Here is a 20,313-nt window from a genome sequence, read left to right on the forward strand (position 1 = left end):
TCCACCAAGTTCGAGCTCATAAACATGGACATAAACAAACCTGATGTCACAGCAACTTGGCAGTGCACACAGTGAGCCATCAGCAGAATAACCTTTTCATCAGCTGTTACTTTACTACGTTTTTATGTAGTGTTCGTGCTGTAACAGCGCTGTAGCCACCATTTCCATTCTGGTGATTTGCACTTGATGGAAGTCTTTATTATGCTCGGCACCCCTACACAATTTTGAGCTGTTGTACATTCTTTTATGAGCAACGCAGAGCAAGACATTTAACTTCTTCTATACACTGTTTCTCTTTGCTAATTCTGCTGTGGTGATTGATGTGGAACTTCTGTAGATTATTGTGAAGTTCATAAAGCTGCCATAAAAATGTCAATTTTCTGCAGAAAACTGGGATGAATTTAGATTGGAAGTTGTGAATTCTAACTTCCATTTATTAACTTCTGACTTGCAATGGATTGAGACCTTAAATACAAACTAATCTGTCAAGGGGATGAAGTGCAGGTGGAGAGAAGGACAGAGAAGCTAAGGTGAGGGGAATCAGGTGATTAGGCAGCAGACAGGGAGTTGATTGGCTGGGAGAAACTCAGGGAGCAGGGAAGACTAATGAGGCTGATTCAGAGCAGGTGTGTGGATGGGCAAAGGATGGAAAGTCTGCACAAGAACTCAAAAACCCTAGAAAACACACTCTTTTTATTTAATAAACTAACAAACATTAAACCGCTCTTACATGAATACAAATGTAGGTACACAACACTATGACCTGCAACCTGTTTTATCTCTAACAACTAGGAAACCAAAAACCCAGACGACAAAATCATCTTAATCACTGAGCACAGAAATGTCTGAAGGCATTTGGATGTAGAGCCAGACTGTTACAAAAAGTATGTGTTTAGACTGTGTGTGTATTACCTTTACTGGAGATGTAGTGTTTGCTGGGTGTGGTGAAGCCTCTGCTGCCGTGGCTGTTGATGGCTGCTACTCTGAACTGGTACCAGCGCTGAGGTCTCAAGTCTGACAGAACCACATCTTCAGAAAGGGTCTAAAAATACAAACACATTACATATAGCAGTGACCAAGTGAGTGGCAGACAAAGATGATTTATGACAGATTTAAAGACTTAACATCACTTGTAAATCTTGTTTTCGCTAACCTCTAGAGGTTTAACATCTTACGCTGCTTCAGTGATGTACATGTGTACGTCAGGGCACTGTGACATCACACCTATCAGTGATGCTCAGTGTGGTCAGAGGTGAAACAGGCTTGAAAATTACAACCAGAGAGGGAAGCATAACACTTTGTTTTCAGCCCGGCGTAATAACCGTTTTTTATTTTCAAAACAAATAGACACTTGTTCTTATAATATAATATCTTTGAGGCTAAGATACAGAAAATATTGTTACTTAGGTGACTAAGCAGACTACAGACACTTAAATCTTGATTAAAAAAAGTATTGTTTTTTCTTAGGATAGAGATCAATACTCCTCTCATTTCCTCTCACGTCTGTCCATATCGGTCCTGGTTACAGCCAGCAGCTAATTAGCTTAGCATAAAGCCTGAAACAGCTAGCTTTGGAAGTGACTGTATCCTGCCAGGAAATAGTGTGGCACATAAGCGCATGTGTTGCTGTTACATTTTCACAGATTAAGGAAATGAGATATAATGTGTTAATTACAATTTAAGAGGTGCTGGGAGGTGGAGTTTGTCTCCTTTGGACAGAGCCATGCTTTCTGTTTCCCAGTGTTTCCAGTCTTTGTGCTAAGCCAACCAGCTGCTGAAGATAGCTTCATAACTGGCCTACAGACATGAAAGTGTTATCAATCATCTCATCTAATGTCCAGATTTTAACGCTTCCGGAAGCTGCGGCCCTCGCCTTTGACTTAATTCTTTTTTGCTGTGGCCATGTCTGCTACCTAGCAATAAATATCTGCTGTTAGGCAACCGTTCGCCTGCTTGTTTACCATCTGTTTATGGAAACATATTAGTTCCGCCTGTGTAGCTCCTATTTGGTGCATGTCTAGAAACTGTCTGACAGTCCTGACATCGTGAGGTGAATGGAGAAATGCAAAGTCATTTTGCTTGATTGAGTAGGCTGACCACATATAGTATAATTTGAAAGACAAGCTGCGGGCCATTTAAATTTGGCCCCAGGGCCGGACTTTAGACATGCTTGTCCTACAAGTTTTTGATACTGAAATCACTGTTATTTTGATTTCCTTAATCGCAAATAGAAACAGTACACTTCATCTCAAGCCCACTTTGAGCACACGTCATCTCTCACAAATCCATACTATATCTTCTTTCAAAAACATGACGGAGCCCTGTGTACTTTTAGACATATAAGTTTCACAAGTTAATGAGGTGGAAAGTCAGATGAACACAGTCGGATTGGAATTCCATCTGATAATAGTGAGATTAAACGATTTGCCAAAATTATGGTTAAAATTGCTAAAGATTCACATGTTTTGTCTCCCTGACAGTGCAAATGTAATCAACTGCTTAAAAGCTACTCATCCACACACACACACACATACACACGCACACACAGACACGAGCTGCCATCTATTTAAGTCTATAATGAGCGTTCAGTCATTCAGAGTCAGCCGGTGGAACGACTGTGGCTGCCTGTGGTTCCTTTTTAAGCTCTGCTTATTTACCTAACCTCACACAGGCACACACACATGGATGTACGGTGCACACACACACTCACTCATACGCACACACAGACGAACGGTTTACCCTGGCAGAATGGGAGGCTGGCTGGGGCGGAGAGGTTTAGACAGCAAGGCAGCAGACTGATGAGGTGGAAACAGAGTCTAACATCCATCTCCATAGCTGAGAAGTTTCATCATTCGAGGCAAATTGAGAGTTATGAGTTAAAGATATGTTACAAACCTTGTGGTGTTGTTCCACTGTTAAAGGCACAGGGAACCAATTTTCATAGCTTCAGTGACTATCAGGCAGAATCAGCTATGAGCCATGTCGTTACATGGGTGTTATAGCTATCAGCTTCCCTACATCAATGTCTCAGCTAATATCCCCCATTAATGTGGAGTCGGTGGTATTAACAGAATGATTCTGGATCTCTTCAAATGTGAGAAGATGTTTCAGACAGTAATCAAAAGAAATTAATTTAATGTCTTTATGATTTCAATACCTCAAACCTTCTAATCATTTAGAAGTGAGAAAGTTTAAAGTGAGAGCATGCTGGTTACTGTAGTTACCATGGCAACAGTAGTCCATGGAGAAGCATGGTCTTCACTGGGATGAATCCCGACGTTCCAACGGGACTGCAACATGTAAACGACCGGCTCCACAGTGACATTGAACTTTGACACCCACACCACCTTCACACGACCCTCTGAATCCTCCACAAAGCTCATCTCTCTGCGAGGCTTCAGAGGAACCCCTGCAAGGAAATTATTATATTATAATTTAAAAGGCCAAAACAGGAATGTGATGTGATGTGGCTTAAAAGACATTTATATAACATCCAATCACACTAATTGATTATGAGATTAATGGCCTGTGTTTTAAAGTTTGCAGATCATGAGGAAATATCACAAGTTGGTAAAAATATATATATGCATCACAACAATATTTCCTTTGTGTTTAATTATTATGGCTCCTCAGTCTTCACCACACAGGCGTCTGAGGCAGTTTGTACTCCTGACTATCTCCAAGCAGAGCTGGAGCTTTTAACCACGGCGGGGCCGTCTGGAACTTCAGACGCAGTCAAGCAGGCAGTATTTAAGGATCTTTATTACATTAAATTACATTTCATTCATTTGGCAGACACTTTTAACCAAAGCAACTCACAATAAATACATTTAAACACCAAAGGAACAAGAGTTAGATGCTGTCAAATACTGGAGGAGCATCCCTACCAAGGAAACAACTAAAAGCATGTTCAGTGCTGTGAGTAACAAGCACAAGTGGCAAATGATAGCATTTCAGCTAACAGAGATCCTTATGAAAAGGCTGCTTATACAAGGATCAACATCAGCATTGTTATCAAAAACAGTCAACTAGAATTACCACCTCCACAAACAAGTCAGTTGCAGTTACAGTTTACATCCATGTCTGTAAAAAAATGGATGTTTCACACAAATTTCATGCTGTCTCCCTTCTGTTCCTGAGTGACACTGAGTAATGGACAGAAAAGTGTTTTTGGAGAACATTATAATGTCACAGTGAAGCTTACCTTTGACCTTTTGGATATAAAATGTAATCTCGTCATCATTTTATCCTATTAGACGTGAAATTCTGTCATAGTTAGTGTACAAATCCTTGAGTTATGGTGAGTCACAGTGACTTTGACCGTTGTCCTTTAACCACTAAATTGTTTTTTGACATTTGTGCCAAAATTGAAGAAATTCCCTCAAGGTGTTCTTGAGATATCATCTTGAGATTAGGATGGATGCAAGGTCATAGTGCCCTTGACCTGTGACCACTAAATTTAATCAGTTCATTCATGAGTCCAAGTGAATGTTTGTGCCAAATCGAAAGAAAGATAGATTGAAATATCACGTTTGCAAGAAAAGGATGAATGGACAGATGGAAAACCTGAAAACATAACGCCTTTGGTTCGGCTATAACCAGCATGAAGGCATAAAAATAAGGGCAATTTGAATCATCAGTCAGAGACCCCTCAGTCGACTGAGATTGCTTCAAGTCAGGCAGTCTTTTTTTCTAGTCAGTGTGCTGATAGTGTACCTCTGAGGAAGTTTTGGTCCCCTGATTTTGCTGTAGAGTGAGTACTCATAACTTTCATGCTACTCATTGGTACAGACAGCTGCGGACATGATGCCGTGGCACAGAAGAGAAGACACCTTCCACCGCAAGGATCCAAGATAACATTAACTTCTCCCTTTTGCTTGGAAGAGGTGAATTTACAGCTAACTACGACACAGTCTCTGGCTTTTGTTTGATATCTAGTGTCAGTAAAAAATGTTGCACAGTTCCGATCCATTGTTAGCGTTGTTAGCTTGTTTACTGTACTACATAAATGCTGCTGTCAAACTGAACATCCCACTGAGCCCCGTTAAAACCAAGCTTCTATTATTTGTATTAAACAAGTAAATCTAATCAAACTGACATATTTCTGAGTCGGGTACAGCCCTAATAATAACAATTAATTCTTTAAACATGTCCTATTTATCGGTACAGCAGCCTCTTATAATAAAGCCCACAAAATGTTACAGACTGCCTTTACCTTTATATAGATTGGCTGGGGCTTGGCAAGTGTGTCCACAGCCATTGGAGCAGCATTTTCTGGGGGAGGGACAATGCTGGTCTGACGAGCAGCTCTCCACACAGGCTGCAGCGAATCCGGTGGCTCGCTGAGGCGGCGAGCAGTCCCCCTGACGAGACGACCTCAGAGAGGTCAGAAACTCCCTGCTAGTCACACACTCCGTCTGCTTCTGAGAGAGAGAACACGGGGGAGTTGTTATTATTACAGTTGACACACAGCGGAAATAATACGTGATGTATAAACACACATGTGAGGGCAGAAAAACACACAGCAGAGGTGAAGTGTTTCTTTTGGTTAACTCCTACTGACTCTTTGAAGGCAGCCTGGTCTGATGTGTGTGTGTACATGGCTACAGATCATCAAAATGTAAACACAACCTTTAGCTAATAGCTCTGAATTACCCAGTGTTCCCAACCAGCCAGCCAGTCAGCCATCCAGACAGTAACATGCTTCAGCTATTGTGATGAAAAACTAATCTGACGACCACAGCGACTGGCTTTACAAATAATCATTCAGGGCCACACACACACACATAATGGCTGCACACTCTCACATGTATACATTCAAAAGCTCACAAACACGTTATTCATAACACACATAAGCTTGCATAAACACACACAGCAATTTCTCATTCACGGCCTCCACAGTCAGAAACCAGCTTCATGGTGCCAACAAAAGCAAGTCTCTGGTGCGGGAGTGACACTGCCACCAAGGGTGTTGTGACTTACACGCACACACACACACACACACACACACACACACACACACACTGGACTCTGTTTCTGGCTTACCTCACAGGACTTTGGAGAGAGTACCTTCCTGGTTTCCCACATTTCTTTGCATGGCTGAAGGCACTGCACAAAACAAACAAATAGAAACAAAATATGAGGCTTTACACACAATAAGTAGAGGTTTTGAAATTTTCACTTGACACAATGAGTAGAAAACAGAGTTTAAGCAATAGTTCAACATTTTTGGGAAATATGCCTATTTGCTTCTGGTTAAGAGTTAACTAGATGGGAGGATCTCACGTCTGTCCGTTCAATATAAAGCCACAGCCAGAAGCCTTTCTTATCTGTCTTTGTCACTATCCAAAAAAAGCAGAAAATGCCCCCCAAAATAATCCTCCAAACAGGGATCTGACATTTTTACACTTTTGTTTGAATTAAACAAACAAGATATAAAGTGTTAATTAGTGAGCTTCATACAACAGTTAGCCCGACCATGTACCATTGGACAAGATGTATTCCATGATTACTCATATTGAGTACAACGTCTCTGGGACTGTTAACAATGCATCTATCACTACACTTTACAAATGTTCCAAACTAGCCTAAATTAGCCTACATAAGTGATCAGTGATTAGAACAGCCTTTGCAAAGAAAAGATGAACATATTTCCACAAATAACATTAAATTATGAATAGTCATCGGAAGAGGATGAAAGGAAGAAAAGAAGCCTAGATACTTCACTGGAAACCTCCAGATGTGCTTATATGACACTGGCTGACATCGCAATGACACTGTCTGATCAAGGCTTTAACTTACTGGAATCACACATGCCACCAAACATCTGCAAAGAGACTCTTATTTCTCTCTTTGTACAACAAATGGAAACATACAGATAAATGTACATGAGACAAAGTAGCTGGCCTGTGTGTAGACCAGTGGTTCCCAACTGGTGTGGGTCGCAGGTCCATTCTGAATGGACCCCAAGTTATTCGCAAATGTGTCAAGTTTGTTAAAAGCACACTTTATTTTTTGGGGCGTCGGTGGCTTAGTGTATAGAGCAGGCGCTCCATGTACAAGGCTGTTGCCGCAGCGGCCCAGGTTCGACTCCAGCCTGTGGCCCTTTGCTGCATGTCATTACCCCTCTCTCTCTCCACCCTTCACGCTTAACTGTCCTATCTATAAAGGCAAAAATGCCCAAAAAAATAAAAATGTTTTTTTTAAAAAGTACACTTTATTTTGAAGCACATTGAGTTTCCAGCACAGAGCGTTTATCTTGAAGTGCCGTTTCCCACTGTAGAGTCAGTGACTAACAGACAGCTACTTGACAGAAAAAGCAAACTAACTTGACGACATAACCAAACCCAAGTATGACACTGAATGTATTAAACTGTGTGGACCTTGAACTAATGACTAATGATAAGGAGAAATCTGGACCCCGTGGCTGGACCAGTTGGGAACCACTGGTGTAAACCTACACAAAGTAGCAAGCTAGTTGCTTGGCAACAGTCCAGTCCCAGTTCAGCTGCAGGTCTATTTATGCTGAGTTAAATAAATGATTTAAAAAAAAAAAAAATCATAACCTGTTGTCATTCATTACTGCCTTCTAATAAATGGTGCTTGTAGAACTGTTGTATAAAAGCAATATCACACTCAACCAAATCACAGCCATGCTGAAATTCATTACATGAGCACTCCTGTTGCTTAACTAGAGGTGCTAGTAGAGAGATTTTATTACCTTCGGACAGTGTAAGGCTAGATCTTTCACCCTGCTTCCACTCTCTGAGCTAAGAGAAGCTGACCTGTAACTGTAGCCTCATATTTATGGTCACTCAGAGTGGTATCAAACTTCTAAACTGTCTCTACCACAAAAATAAGAGCATTTCCAAATATGTCAAACTGTTTCTTTAAATAGCCGAGGGTTGAATAAATACAAGACAGAAAAAGTGTAAGAAGATGGATTAATGACAAAGTGTCAGAGGGTTTTCGCATTTGCGGAGCTTTCAGTGTTTAAGCAGGTAGGGAACACAGAGGAAACTCACACACACACTCCTAAAGCACACATGCACACACTCATCTGGTTTGCCACCTCAGTGAACTGGTGAATGATGGCTCTTACCAAATTAAAACCAGACAACATATAAAAACTGCGGTTTCACCCCCAACCTCCTCCTCCTCCCCCTCTCCTCTCGCACTCGCTCCGTCTGTCTCCCTCAGCCCCACACTGTGCCTGGCTTCAATCATTTCTCCAATTTATTCCATCTCACTGATTCCAGGGGAACAAACAGAATCAACAAAAAGCCATAAAAACTTCATTTTTGCACAAATAAATGGCTACTGTTGGATGAAAATGCTTTCTCCAAAACCCCAGCTGTTTTAAATAGGCTCATTTGCAGACTGATGATTATGAATACTTTAAGGATCATCATCACACTTGAGCACATAAACTTTCATTTTAATGTATCAAATGAAAAACAAACACTACATAGTAACTCACTGGGTTCCATACAGCATTTGGAAACCAAAGCCAGGGAAACCACATGTACTGATTTCTAAACCTGTGGGGCATAAAATGGAGTCTCAGTGTGACGCATGATGCTGTTACATGTTGTACAGTCGGCTCATTTCATTCAAGTCATGGAAGAGAAAGTTTGTGTTAGCTTAGAGTGATACTCCACCCTAGAGTCTCCCTACTGAGTATTAAACACTCTTGCTCTGTAGGCTTGAAATGCGTCAGTAAAAGGTTTGTAGTTTGCCTGGATCACATTTATATATGTGAACAACAGCTTCTATAATGTGTGTTATCACGACATAAAACAATAACAATAAGACAAAATAAGACAAGAAGATTTTGTGATACTGTCTACTGTTTTTTTCTCTTTTCTTTCAGTGGTAGGCCGTCTTTGCTGGTACTTTGTTGTAATTTGCTCCATACAGTAAAGCGATCCATAGTCCCACTCATGACTTGCTCCTTTTAGTTGTTATCATCCCTCACACTGGCTGCCAATCGGGGCTTTTGATGTGTCACACACTTAAATTCCTACACGTGAAGGGTGACAAATAGGTCCCCTGTGAAGGTTTTTTATGTTAAATTAAATGAAATTAAGAAAAAACAAAAAGCCAGAATTTACCTCATTATTGGGAAAGGGGAGCGCACAACATACTGATACAGTCAATTAAAGATGAATTTTTAACTTTTTGTATAGGCCCAGTTAAATATTGCAATTGCAATAGGCTAATGTGTGGTTATCACAAAATCCCGCGGCACACGCACCATTTGAGAAGGTTACAGGTTACAATGAATTCCAATACTGACAATACAAAAATCCAAAAACAGGGAGAAATGACTAAAACTCCCTCTCTGCTGTCATATGTATGTACATTATGTTCCAAACTCTCATATTTTTTTTTTTTTACCAAAATCAGTGGACATCTTTAAAAAGCAACTTAAGATCCATCTGTTCTTTATGTTTTTTCTTGATTTCATAACTTTGGATCATTGAATTATTTTACCCTCTTCTTTTATACAGTGTTGTCTGATAAATACAGTAGGTAGGCTAATTATTTGTTTTTTTTTTCTGTTTTTTTTAAGATTATTTTATGGGCTTTTTGCCTTTAATGGACAGGACAGTGTGTGAAATGGGGAGACAGAGAGAGAGTGGGGACTGACATGCAGCAAATGGTCGCAGGCTGGACTTGAACCCGTGGCCGCTGCGGCGAGGCAATGCCTCTGTACATCTACAGGCCTCTACTGCCTCTGTCTTAAGGATGTTCTGATGACATTATCGAGTTCGTACACCATTTTACTGAGCTATGCTAAAATGATGACTATCTTTAGGAGTCACATGCAAGTAACATCTAGAGCTGAAACGATTAGTCGATTAATTGATCAGTCAATTGATAGAAAATTATTTCAAAAACTATTTCCATTATTGAGAATCATTTTGAGTCATTTTTCAAGAAAAAATGCTTAACATTATCTGGTTCCAGCCTGTCAAATGAGACTGTTTACTGGTTTTATTATGATAGTAACCTCAATATTTGCTGGTTGGACAGAATAACATATTCTAAGATGTCACCTTTAGTTTGTGGATATTGTGATGGGCATCTTTTACCATTTTCTGACATTTTATAGTTGTTATAATTGATTTCAGAATAAAATCATCGGCAGGCTACACACACATTTTATCTTTTGGCACGAGCAGCACACCAGACATGTCACACAGACAGAAAATGTAGTCAGGGTACAGAAGCTGGGAAATGCTAGTCTGGGGAGTAAATGTGATAAAATTGCTGCTTTTCAGGAAAGATGAAGCACATCACTTTGTCAAGTTTGCCAGTGAGCGGTCTTGCATGGGAAACAATCACTAACATGTGTCCTTTTAGGGATCACAACCAGTCTAGGGTGGCCCTTATACTGCACGTTCTATCAGGTTTCTATGGACTTTCTCATATTTAATCCATTAAAACTGCTATAAATCCAAGCTGACCTCAATCTTTGTTCTACATGAAGCAAATTACAATCCTTTTACAGCCACCTTTGAAGTTTTTCTCTACCAAAGATTCATTCTGAGACTTTAAATTATTTCCCTTTTTTCTCCTCTGTAAGTTTATTATGCATTCCTCGAGGAGTCTGGGTATGAGGAGACACAGCATTGTAACCAGATCCTGGAGTGTGATGCGTTTCTTTAAGGAGCTCTCGTGGGTCTCTTCACTCGACCATGTGCTGCTCAGGTTGTCAAAATCAACTTTAAAACACCTAACACATCCTCACACACACACACACACACGCAAACACCAACCAACCTACACATCGCCTTTTTTTCACATGCTCACCACTCCATGTTGCATTCAAACCCAGCCCACACTGTACTCCCCCTCTCCTCCTTTGCTGCCACTTTGATCAGTTACAGACATGTTTAATTTTTCATACCCGTCCCTGTTCCTCTCTCCACCTCCTGTTCCTTTCTATAATCCTCTCTTCTCTTTGTCTCCTGTCTTCACATTATCACCCCTCTCCTTCTACTCCTTGACCTCTCATCTCTGCACTGCTTGTCTCTACCTCCTTGCCTGCCTCAACTCAACATTTTTCCTCTTCCTCTCCTCTCACTGATACAGTCTCCTCTCCACCAGGGCTAAAACTCCTATAGCAGCCGCTTCAAGTTCACTGTTGGTTGTTTGCCTGTTTTAATAAGGAGAACATGGGACATCATTGTGAAATAGAGGTTTAGGATACTGACTTTAATATCATTGTCACGGGTTTGAATCCTTTTCCTGACACTGTCTCTAACAAATGCCCCTAAAACGAGATAACCACACATCCATCCCTCATCACCCCCAATTTTATATATAGAAAACTGACTCTTGCAAACACCAATAATAATTTTTGCTCTTTCTTTTCTAAGATATAATTCCCCACTGCCATTGGAGTATTAAACCTATAACGCTTTTCTTGTCTCAGTAGACCTCTGACTATGTAGGTGTACACAGATGTTATCTATGTTTTGACAGGGTTTATGTTTTACATTTTTCTTCAACACATTTCACAGGGAAACGCTGTAATTTTGACTCCACATTTATGCAGTAGCAGTATTAGTTGAAAGTGGCTTAACTTTGACCCTCCAACATTTAAATATTGCTCACATGTTAATGCATCAGTAATATCCACAAATGGGTGTCTGCATATATATGCAGAATCTGCAGTGATACAAGATTTTGGTTTTCCTTTTGGGAAGACAACTAGCAATTGTTTTGAATTGAGATATGTGAAATCGGCAACCTTGTTTATTTCTGTTGTCATTTTCAGCTTTCTGGACCCCAGGAAGACTAGTGACCACTTTGTGGAAGCTAATGGGGATCGGAATAAAGAATAAAGAATGAAGCTGTAAATGTACTGTTTAAAGATATATAGTTAAATGCGGTGGTCTGACCTATCTGACATTTCTACTGTGCATATTTTATGTACTGTGTTGCTTTGCTAGGGTCTTTGATAAACCAAATCTACTGGCGTGAAAGCTAAGCAATGTACTGCTGTTAATGGGGGCTGCAGCAAAATGTATTTTAGCCACCTAAATATCAGTATCAGTTTAAGTGTATGCTATATTTAGAATATTTTCACCGCTTTACCTTAAACACTAACTGATTGAGGCAGATGTACACAAGCTACTCCCATGACTGTTCAGACTCCAGTGACTGTTTATGTCAATGGAGTCTGGTGGCTTTGAGATAACAGCTTAATTTTCACCGGCTGTCTGGCTTTTTTTTTTTAGGTGGGCCTTTACTGGGTGACTTAAAACTAAGCAATTGAGGCAGGGTTTGAGTCATTTCATTTAATGTAGCCTACGTGACACAGGGGTTTTCTACCTGGAAGTAATGGTCAACAAATACTGTCATTTCATCTTTAATATATTAATTTGACAGTGATTGGGGCCACTCTACAAAAGAAGTACTTTGCTGTAACAGTAGTCATGACTGTTACACTACTCTAATAATCTGTTGTTTTACTAAGTCTAATAGGCCTACTTAATGCAAAATGTTTACAAGTAACAGAGTATACTAGTTTCACTAAAGCAATGAATGGGAGTATCTGCAGTATCATTTTATAAAGTCAATAGTACAGTAGGGAGAGAAAGGCAAGAATGATGGGAGAAAGGGGAGTTGAGGCAAATGGATTTAAGCAGAAAAGACTTGTGGTATGTATGTGGTACACACCTTACACTCTCAAATATCACTTGGATGTTGTAAATCACTGAAAAGTACATGCGCTGTATTTGTGTAAGCGGAGAGACCAACAGACACGTTTAGCCTTGAAGGCGACATGATGAGTTATGTGTGTGTGAGAGAGAGCGGTAGACACAGCGGAGGTCAGAGGTCGGAGATGTTACTGGTTAACACAGCAACACACTGTAACAACAGTGCCTAGATTAATGACCGGGTATGTGTCTGTGCACAGTTTGCATTGGAGCTCCTCAGATATCTGTATAATAATTAATCACACACACACATACACACACCTCGTCTCTCTGCCCTCCTCTGGCCTCTCCTGCTGTTTTATGGCCTCACCTGCCACGATAGAGGGATGACAGCCACACTCAGCGAGAGGGAGGAGAGGAAATGGGAGAGGGAGGGGAGGAGAGATGTGGTTTCAGAGTGGATAGAAGGGGGGGGAGAAGTGAGTGTCAGTTGAAAAGGAGAGAAGAGATGAAAGACAAATAGTGAAACAGGTCCAGAGAAAAGGGAGAGACAAAGAAAGACAGCCACAGACCAGATGTGCTCGCTCTCCATATACAGTCACCAGTTCAGTGGGTGCAATGTGAAAAACTATTTATGTCCATTTATGTGTTCAGCCTGTCATCAGTTGTTCAGAGTCTATTTTATATATATTATATATGTCATTTAAACATTTTCGATACAATAACTTTAGTTTCGGTGCAAAAATCAACACCAGTACAGTGCCAACATCAAAACAAACTTGTAAAAAACTTTGATTGATTTAGCAATACTGTACTAAATACGTTAATTTGAAATATATAAACATGTTTTCTACAAAACACAATTGAACGCCCCACCTCCTGTGGTATTCACAACCTCAGAAATGGAAATTTTCTGAGAGCTTTAAGTTCACAAGGTGTGATGTGTTTGCTGATGTTTCCAGAAATGAGTCATGGAAGTTTATTTTTTGGTGTCTGATGAGTAAATATACTGGAATTTTGGTCATTAACCATTCGACACAAGCTCTCTGCACTTCTACTTTTCAGTCTGTACCAAGAAAGCATTATGGCACAATAGCCAGAACTACAGTAGTAGTCTTTTCAAAAGTCTTTCTATCAGTGTGAATAAATGGTCATATCTTTGCATCAATTATGGTAGAAAAATTAGAAAATTGTAGCTATGACTGTACGCTTAAATCTCCAGGTACTGGTATTACAAGCCTAGACCCAATTTAAAATAAACCTTATTGCCTCACAGAGTGATTCTGTTATTCACCTTCTTAATGCTGTAAAAATGAGAAAGTTTGCAACCCGACTGCCATGTTCTAAAAAGTCAGACAAAGCACCAATAGTTCACTAATTATGTTTCTGAAAACATTTAATGTGAGAAATGGCCAATGCAGAAACAGCATCTTGATTCCTAGTTTGACCGCAGATCACGAACAGTGATTAATATGATTAACAGGAGACTCCTCAGCTCTGATTGGTCGTTTTCATTCACGTGTGGAAATGCCATTAGAAGCAATTTGAGAAGTCAGAGGAACATTATTTTAAATATGTAAATATGAAATAAAGTTATTTTTATAAAAGTTAGCAACTACAGCTTTAAACACAAAAAATGACCTGAAAGTGATTTTCCATCAGCTTTTCTCATCTTCCACCAGCGGCTATTTTGAGAACCTGAACGCTCCGTTTGAAGTGAAGAACAGCATCCTCATCATCATGTTTTCTCCTGCAAAGCAATCCAGCAGATTTCCAGAGAAATCTGACCTGCTGGCCGACATTGTAACATGCAGTTCAACGGTCGATGAGACCCAGTTATCTCACATACTGACTTGAGGTTTAATGTTTAGTTAGAATCGACAACTGACAACAGTGTAACTGTAAGGCTAGTCTGTGACAAATATTTTGGATCAATATTGTAATCATTAAATTCACAGTCTGTTTAGTATAGTATTTAAAATGTGACTTTGAGAAACCTTGATAGAAAATCTCAACGTTTCTAAATACTAATATAATTACAAAAACTGCACATATGCATATACACCCTATTATGCATACCACACCCCATTATTTTCCTCAACGCTACATTGTGAAAATCAAACCTGTGTGGTGTCATTTCGTTTTTAAAGTATTTCTCAAGTCACAGAAAGTGAATGAGAGTGAAACCTATGTTATGAATATTATTATCATACTGCCCATAACCTTGTATTTTAAGGTTCATAAAATGTACCTGTATTCATGAATATATAGCATGTTACTGCAGACATTCTGGTTACATTACATTGTAACATCTGCTGTGACAGCAAAAGCTGATGTCATTGATGATGGTGCTTTACTGTTGAAGGGACACGCCATGTTTTTCCCCTGATAATGATACATCGTGATAATGTGTCTATGTCAATAATCGATACTGTATTTACTCATATTGATGATCACCTGATGATGTTTAACTGTCCAGGAGACAGTCCATGTTAAATAATATTTTCACCATAGGCTGCCATTTTCTTATCGTACACGTGGCAGTTCAGATGCAAGAACAAATCTATAAAGTACGTCATCTAAATGTTTATGGATTATCCATAGAAATTCTGTTTCTATGGATAATCTGATGCACCTTTTACTGGGCAGATGATTTTGATACTCTTTATACTCTGCTCAAGATGTGATACTTGTGTAATGTTTTGTACATAGTCTGTATATAAAGATACTGTGGTTGTGTAAATTTTCAGATTTGGAATGTTATTTGTTTAATTTTCAGATACATTTTCAGCATGCATAAAATATAACCATAATTATAACCACATAATATCAAACAAGACTTTTATGCTACAATTATCAAAAATACAAACATTAATAGGAGCACTTCATTTACTCAGGACCCACTCAAAGGACCACCTGTGAGTCCCGGGGACTCACTACATTGGAAATCTGTCAACATCACTGTGCTAGGTGAGCTTGCAGTAAATGCATGCATCCTTTTGCGTGGTGATATGGTTGGCTGGTGTAGTTCTGTAGAAAGAAAACAGTTCCTATATATAAAAACTGCTGACAATAAGATCTAAGGATTATTTTGAGTAACCGGGTCAATATTTCTGGAAAGAGACATTGCTGTTGAGTTTTTCCATATGTACTTTTTTGGTGCTTTGAGCACCACAGAAGTACAGTGCCATTTAGCTCCATTATATTTCAGAGGCAGACATCTCTATGGCCGATGTCTCCATCACTCAACAACTTACACCAAAACAATCTAGAGCGATTAGTAGTGGAAAGATGTACTTTTGATTTTGGGTGAACTGTCCCCTTAGGTTAGTCAATAACTGTCACAATATTGGCTCAAATTTAATTACTGGTTTTACACATTTAGTAGTTTTAATACTGCTACATTTTATGTAATACTGCATGTGCAATACAGTATAATAGAAGAAAAACAGCATTGAAAAATATGAGAATTGACTGTGTGAATCTTATTTAAAAAAAAACCAATTCAATAAATCTCAGACGATATTTGAATTGCCACGTATTATATTCTTATTCTATCTACACAAAGCACATTTTCTAGACTACATGTGCAGCTGCACTTGAATGATAAAATGAGATTCTACAAATCATTTCAGAGGACACGAACACACTTGTTTAATATTTTGAATATGCACACACACACACGCGCGCGTACTTGTGCATACACCGTAGACAGACACACACTCACACAGATACACACACTTCAGGCTTTGTGGTACGTGAGTGAAAAGTAGCGGAACAAATTCCACAAATCCCTTTGAAAAGCATGTTAGACTTTTGCCAGACCTTTGGAAAAACATGTACAACAACCAGAGCTAACTTAAGTCGGCAGCTCGCGGGAGGAGAGGAAAGGCTGTAGGGAAAAAGAACGGAGGAAAAGAAAAAGAGATCGGGAGGACAGTCAAAAAGACAAATGCTTTGAGATAGTTTGGTGGTTGATTTCCTCACCTCTCAAACCCAAATGTGCCCACAATAACCTCACACGAAATCCTGCCAGAGCTTTCTCTCTCTGTGTTTCCCCTAATCGTTTTCTTTCTGTGCTTTCTCTCCTAAAATAAAACTTCAAAAGGATGCTAGTCTGACTACTCTATTTTAGACGCAAGAGGGAAGGAAGTCTCGACGATAAAGGAAAGGATGTGTTGGTGTCAGGTGGCGGTCAAAATACTTAACCTACATGAGGTTTGTTGTTAAAACATTATCTGTTATGTATTTGAAAACCTGGTATATTCCTTTAAATGCAATGCCAGCATGATATTTTGACAGGAATGGTGCGTTATGGCCAAGTCAATGTAACATTTCTCAACCAGACATCTTATTAAACTACTGGACAAGCCTGAACAGCAGAGGGAATGGAAATGACTGTGGGAAAATGAGAAGAAATAAGAGAATTAAAATTGATATGCAAGCTTACACAGGCTAGCAAGCTGTTGTTTGCAGCTGTTGCACTGAGTAGAGTTCTTTAAAATCTAAGGGGGGAGAGTGAGACAGGGGCTTCAGACTGGCACACAGGGATGATTGCCTAATTGTTGAAACTCTTTTCAACATATTCCTCTTACAGCCTTTTCTCCCGTCTTTCCATAATAACACTGTGATTTTCTGTTTTAATTTAAACCAGCACTTGACTTGCAGCTGAGCGAGAGGCTGATGTGAGAGTCATCTCCTTGAAGTCTGCAGGAAAACAGTGGACAGTGCCCACTGGAATGAGAACAAATTAGTGCCTCAACTAAAGCAGTTAAAAAATCTTGGGGTTTTGTCAGTGAGGGTATGATGGAGCATGGTTTTAAAGGTAGATTGATGTACACAGAGGTAGTAGAGGTGTAACACCTAATGTTTTGGTAAGCCCGATAACAAAGCTCTCAGTTTAATAGATGCTCAAACTCTCATCAAGTGACCCTTAGAAAAAGTAACGAGGAATAAACGAGGAAGAGACTATGATAAGCGTAAGGGTAAGAGTGACTTGATAGCTCTACTCCTTTGTTCTGCATCAGACATGTTTGTTGGTGGACATCCTGCTGCCTCACACACCTGGCACACATTACTGCGTCTACTTTGCATGTGTGTGAGAGAGAAGAAGATAGATAAAAGAAGACAGAGATGGACAGATGGAGGAATTGAGTGAGGGCTCCAGTTCAGTTTTATTGAACTCCCATGTGTGTTTCCATAAGAGAGAGTTTGCTGATGATGTGACACAAACCATATGCATTGGGGCAACATCTGCCTGGTGTGTGTTTGTGTGTCTTCAATAGAGAGATCCTGCGCCTTTACAGGTAACAAAGAAACAGACTAGGGATGCACCGAATATTCGGTAACCAAATATATTCGGCCGAATATTGCAAAAAAACACACATTCGGTAGTCGGTGGAATAAGTTAAAAGCAAGGCCGAATAATAGTGGCGTGTTTTGATAACGCAATCAAACAGCGTGCCTTGACGGGCGGAGTAAAATGTCGGCAGTGTGGCGACACCGCACTCGCATTTGCAACTAAAAATAGTTTTCAGCGAGCAAAATAGGCTTAAATCATTCAGCACGCTGTGCGAGCAGCCTACAGATTTCAACCACCAGCAGAAACGAAAGGCGAATCCCACCGATTGTGGGTTGAACGGGGGTCACAGACACAGACAGTAATGTATTCCTGTCAAATACAGTGGCCATCGGCTTACTGGCGACGGATAAGTCGGCTCCAATAATATCCTCTTCTTGGCGTCATGACTGCCCAGAAGTACCTGAACAGCTGAGCCAGCCGAACACAGGTATGTGACATGTCAGAGGAGAAACGAGCCGTTCACAGCCCACAAACCTCACCGCACTTTAGGGACTGTTCGTTACTTATGAAGGGGCTTGTCAGGGGAGGAGGGTGGCTGGTTGATTCTGATTTTATTCATTTATTTTATTTTGATCCCCCCTATGTTAATCACTTATTGATGCTGTTTTTGAAGTATGAATAAGTCAATAAAATATCATTGATGTATTATAGAAAAGTGATTTATCTTTTTATAAATGACAAAAGGCACATCTGCCTCATTTTTGCCGTGGTATCGTGATACTACTCAGAACCACGATATTTTCATTGGTATCGTACAGTGGGATCCAATTTTGGTACCGTGACAACACTAATCTGGAGGGGGTTCATCTGTAAAAACGAATGAAAAACTAAACAACGATATTCAGTATTCGGTACTCGGTATTCAGCCAACCATTTAATATTATTCGGCTTCGGCCACAAATCTTCATTTCGGTGCATCCCTAAAACAGACAAAGTACCACAGTTAATGAGGCAGTGTTTACCTTTATCTCTTTCTGTTATGTTATCCTATTTGTACTGCAAAAGGCACTTCTCTCACTAGAGTTGTTACTTTAAAGAAATATATATTTTATCTTTTTTTTAAAAAAATTAACATTCTTTATTGTAAATGAGAACAAATGAGCAATCACAGATTGCACGTATACAATTTGGAAGACTAGCAATATATCATTGCAGAGTATTTGCACCCTAAAGACCAAAACACATTTCCAAACAGCATGCATCAAACAGCAGCCCCAATTATTTTCTGTGTACAGCCCCACACTGGCTAAGGCTCTAGTGGATGCACCACCCTGTGACACTTCACGCCACTGTTCTATTTTCAGCCTCACCGCCCCCCGAAAAACGATTTTTTCCCCCACTCGCTCCCTGCCTGTGAGTCCTGGTTTCCGTAGTAGCTTGTCTTTTCTGCTCCCATGGCAGCTTGACTTCCTCTCCTCACCTCTTGCTGTCTCACACGTGTGTTGATTCAAAGAAATGGTTGAAGAGAGACTAGTTGTCAAGGTCAAAAAATATCCTGAGCTATAGGATCCACAATCCTGTCGCTATTACGACAAAAGAAAAAAGATATTGCCTGGTGAGCCGAAGCTGTGGGGATTGGCTCTTTGGGTGAGAAATCAAGTTTAATTAGTGGGCGTGCACACAGATTAAGCAGATGCGGAGGTGGAAGAAGTACAGGTGTTTAAGTAAAAGTAGTAATAACTTTGTGTGGTTATTCTGTTGACATGCTTCAGCACGACACTTCCTATCAGTGTGAGGAGCCACTTGACGCGTTTGATATGATGTGCTGTGGTGCTGCTGCAGCGCATTTTCAGCTTAAGTGTCCTGTAGATGCAATGTACTGCAAGGTTTTGTTTGGTTGGTTTGTTAAAGTAATGCGTCTGGGGCTGAGAGACTAAAGATGATTAAAGAAAAGGCCATGAAATTTCTAATTCAAATACCTTGCTATTTTTTCACACACACAAGAAATCATCATGGAAAGCTTTCCGCCTCTTCAGTGAAGCAGATGACATGGGAAATTAGTGTCACAAGGCACCATTTTGTGTGTGTGTGCATGCGTGTGTGTATGTGTGTGAAAGAGAGACTATGAGCAGACAGACTGACTTTGTGTTACACATGTTAAAACTCAATGAGAACAACCTCGTTCAGCCCTGCTCCAGGTCTGTCAGGACCCAAAAAGGAGCTGAGGGGAAAGTAATACCAGTCCCCAAATTATTCAGTAAAAATCTCTGTGTAAAGTTATTGAGTATGCTATTCTGCCAAAAGGCTTTATGAGATCCTACAGTGGAATGCAGGTTG

At 39.9% G+C, this 20,313-nt stretch overlaps 1 protein-coding gene across 1 annotated transcript in view; it reads right to left on the reverse strand.

Moving 5' to 3' along the window:
• The window catches only part of anos1b (anosmin 1b), a 51,499-nt gene that overhangs the window by 14,616 nt on the left and 16,570 nt on the right, over nt 1-20,313 (reverse strand). Inside the window, exons 3-6 of the mRNA XM_050054859.1 lie at nt 6,046-6,108; nt 5,216-5,423; nt 3,225-3,409; nt 913-1,042 (exon numbers count right to left, since the gene is read on the reverse strand). Of these exons, the coding sequence (XP_049910816.1) occupies nt 913-1,042; nt 3,225-3,409; nt 5,216-5,423; nt 6,046-6,108 (586 nt within the window). The remainder of the gene's footprint in view (nt 1-912; nt 1,043-3,224; nt 3,410-5,215; nt 5,424-6,045; nt 6,109-20,313) is intronic.

The sequence above is a fragment of the Epinephelus moara genome, chromosome 10, assembly GCF_006386435.1.
Source record: "Epinephelus moara isolate mb chromosome 10, YSFRI_EMoa_1.0, whole genome shotgun sequence".
Lineage (NCBI taxonomy): Eukaryota > Metazoa > Chordata > Actinopteri > Perciformes > Serranidae > Epinephelus > Epinephelus moara.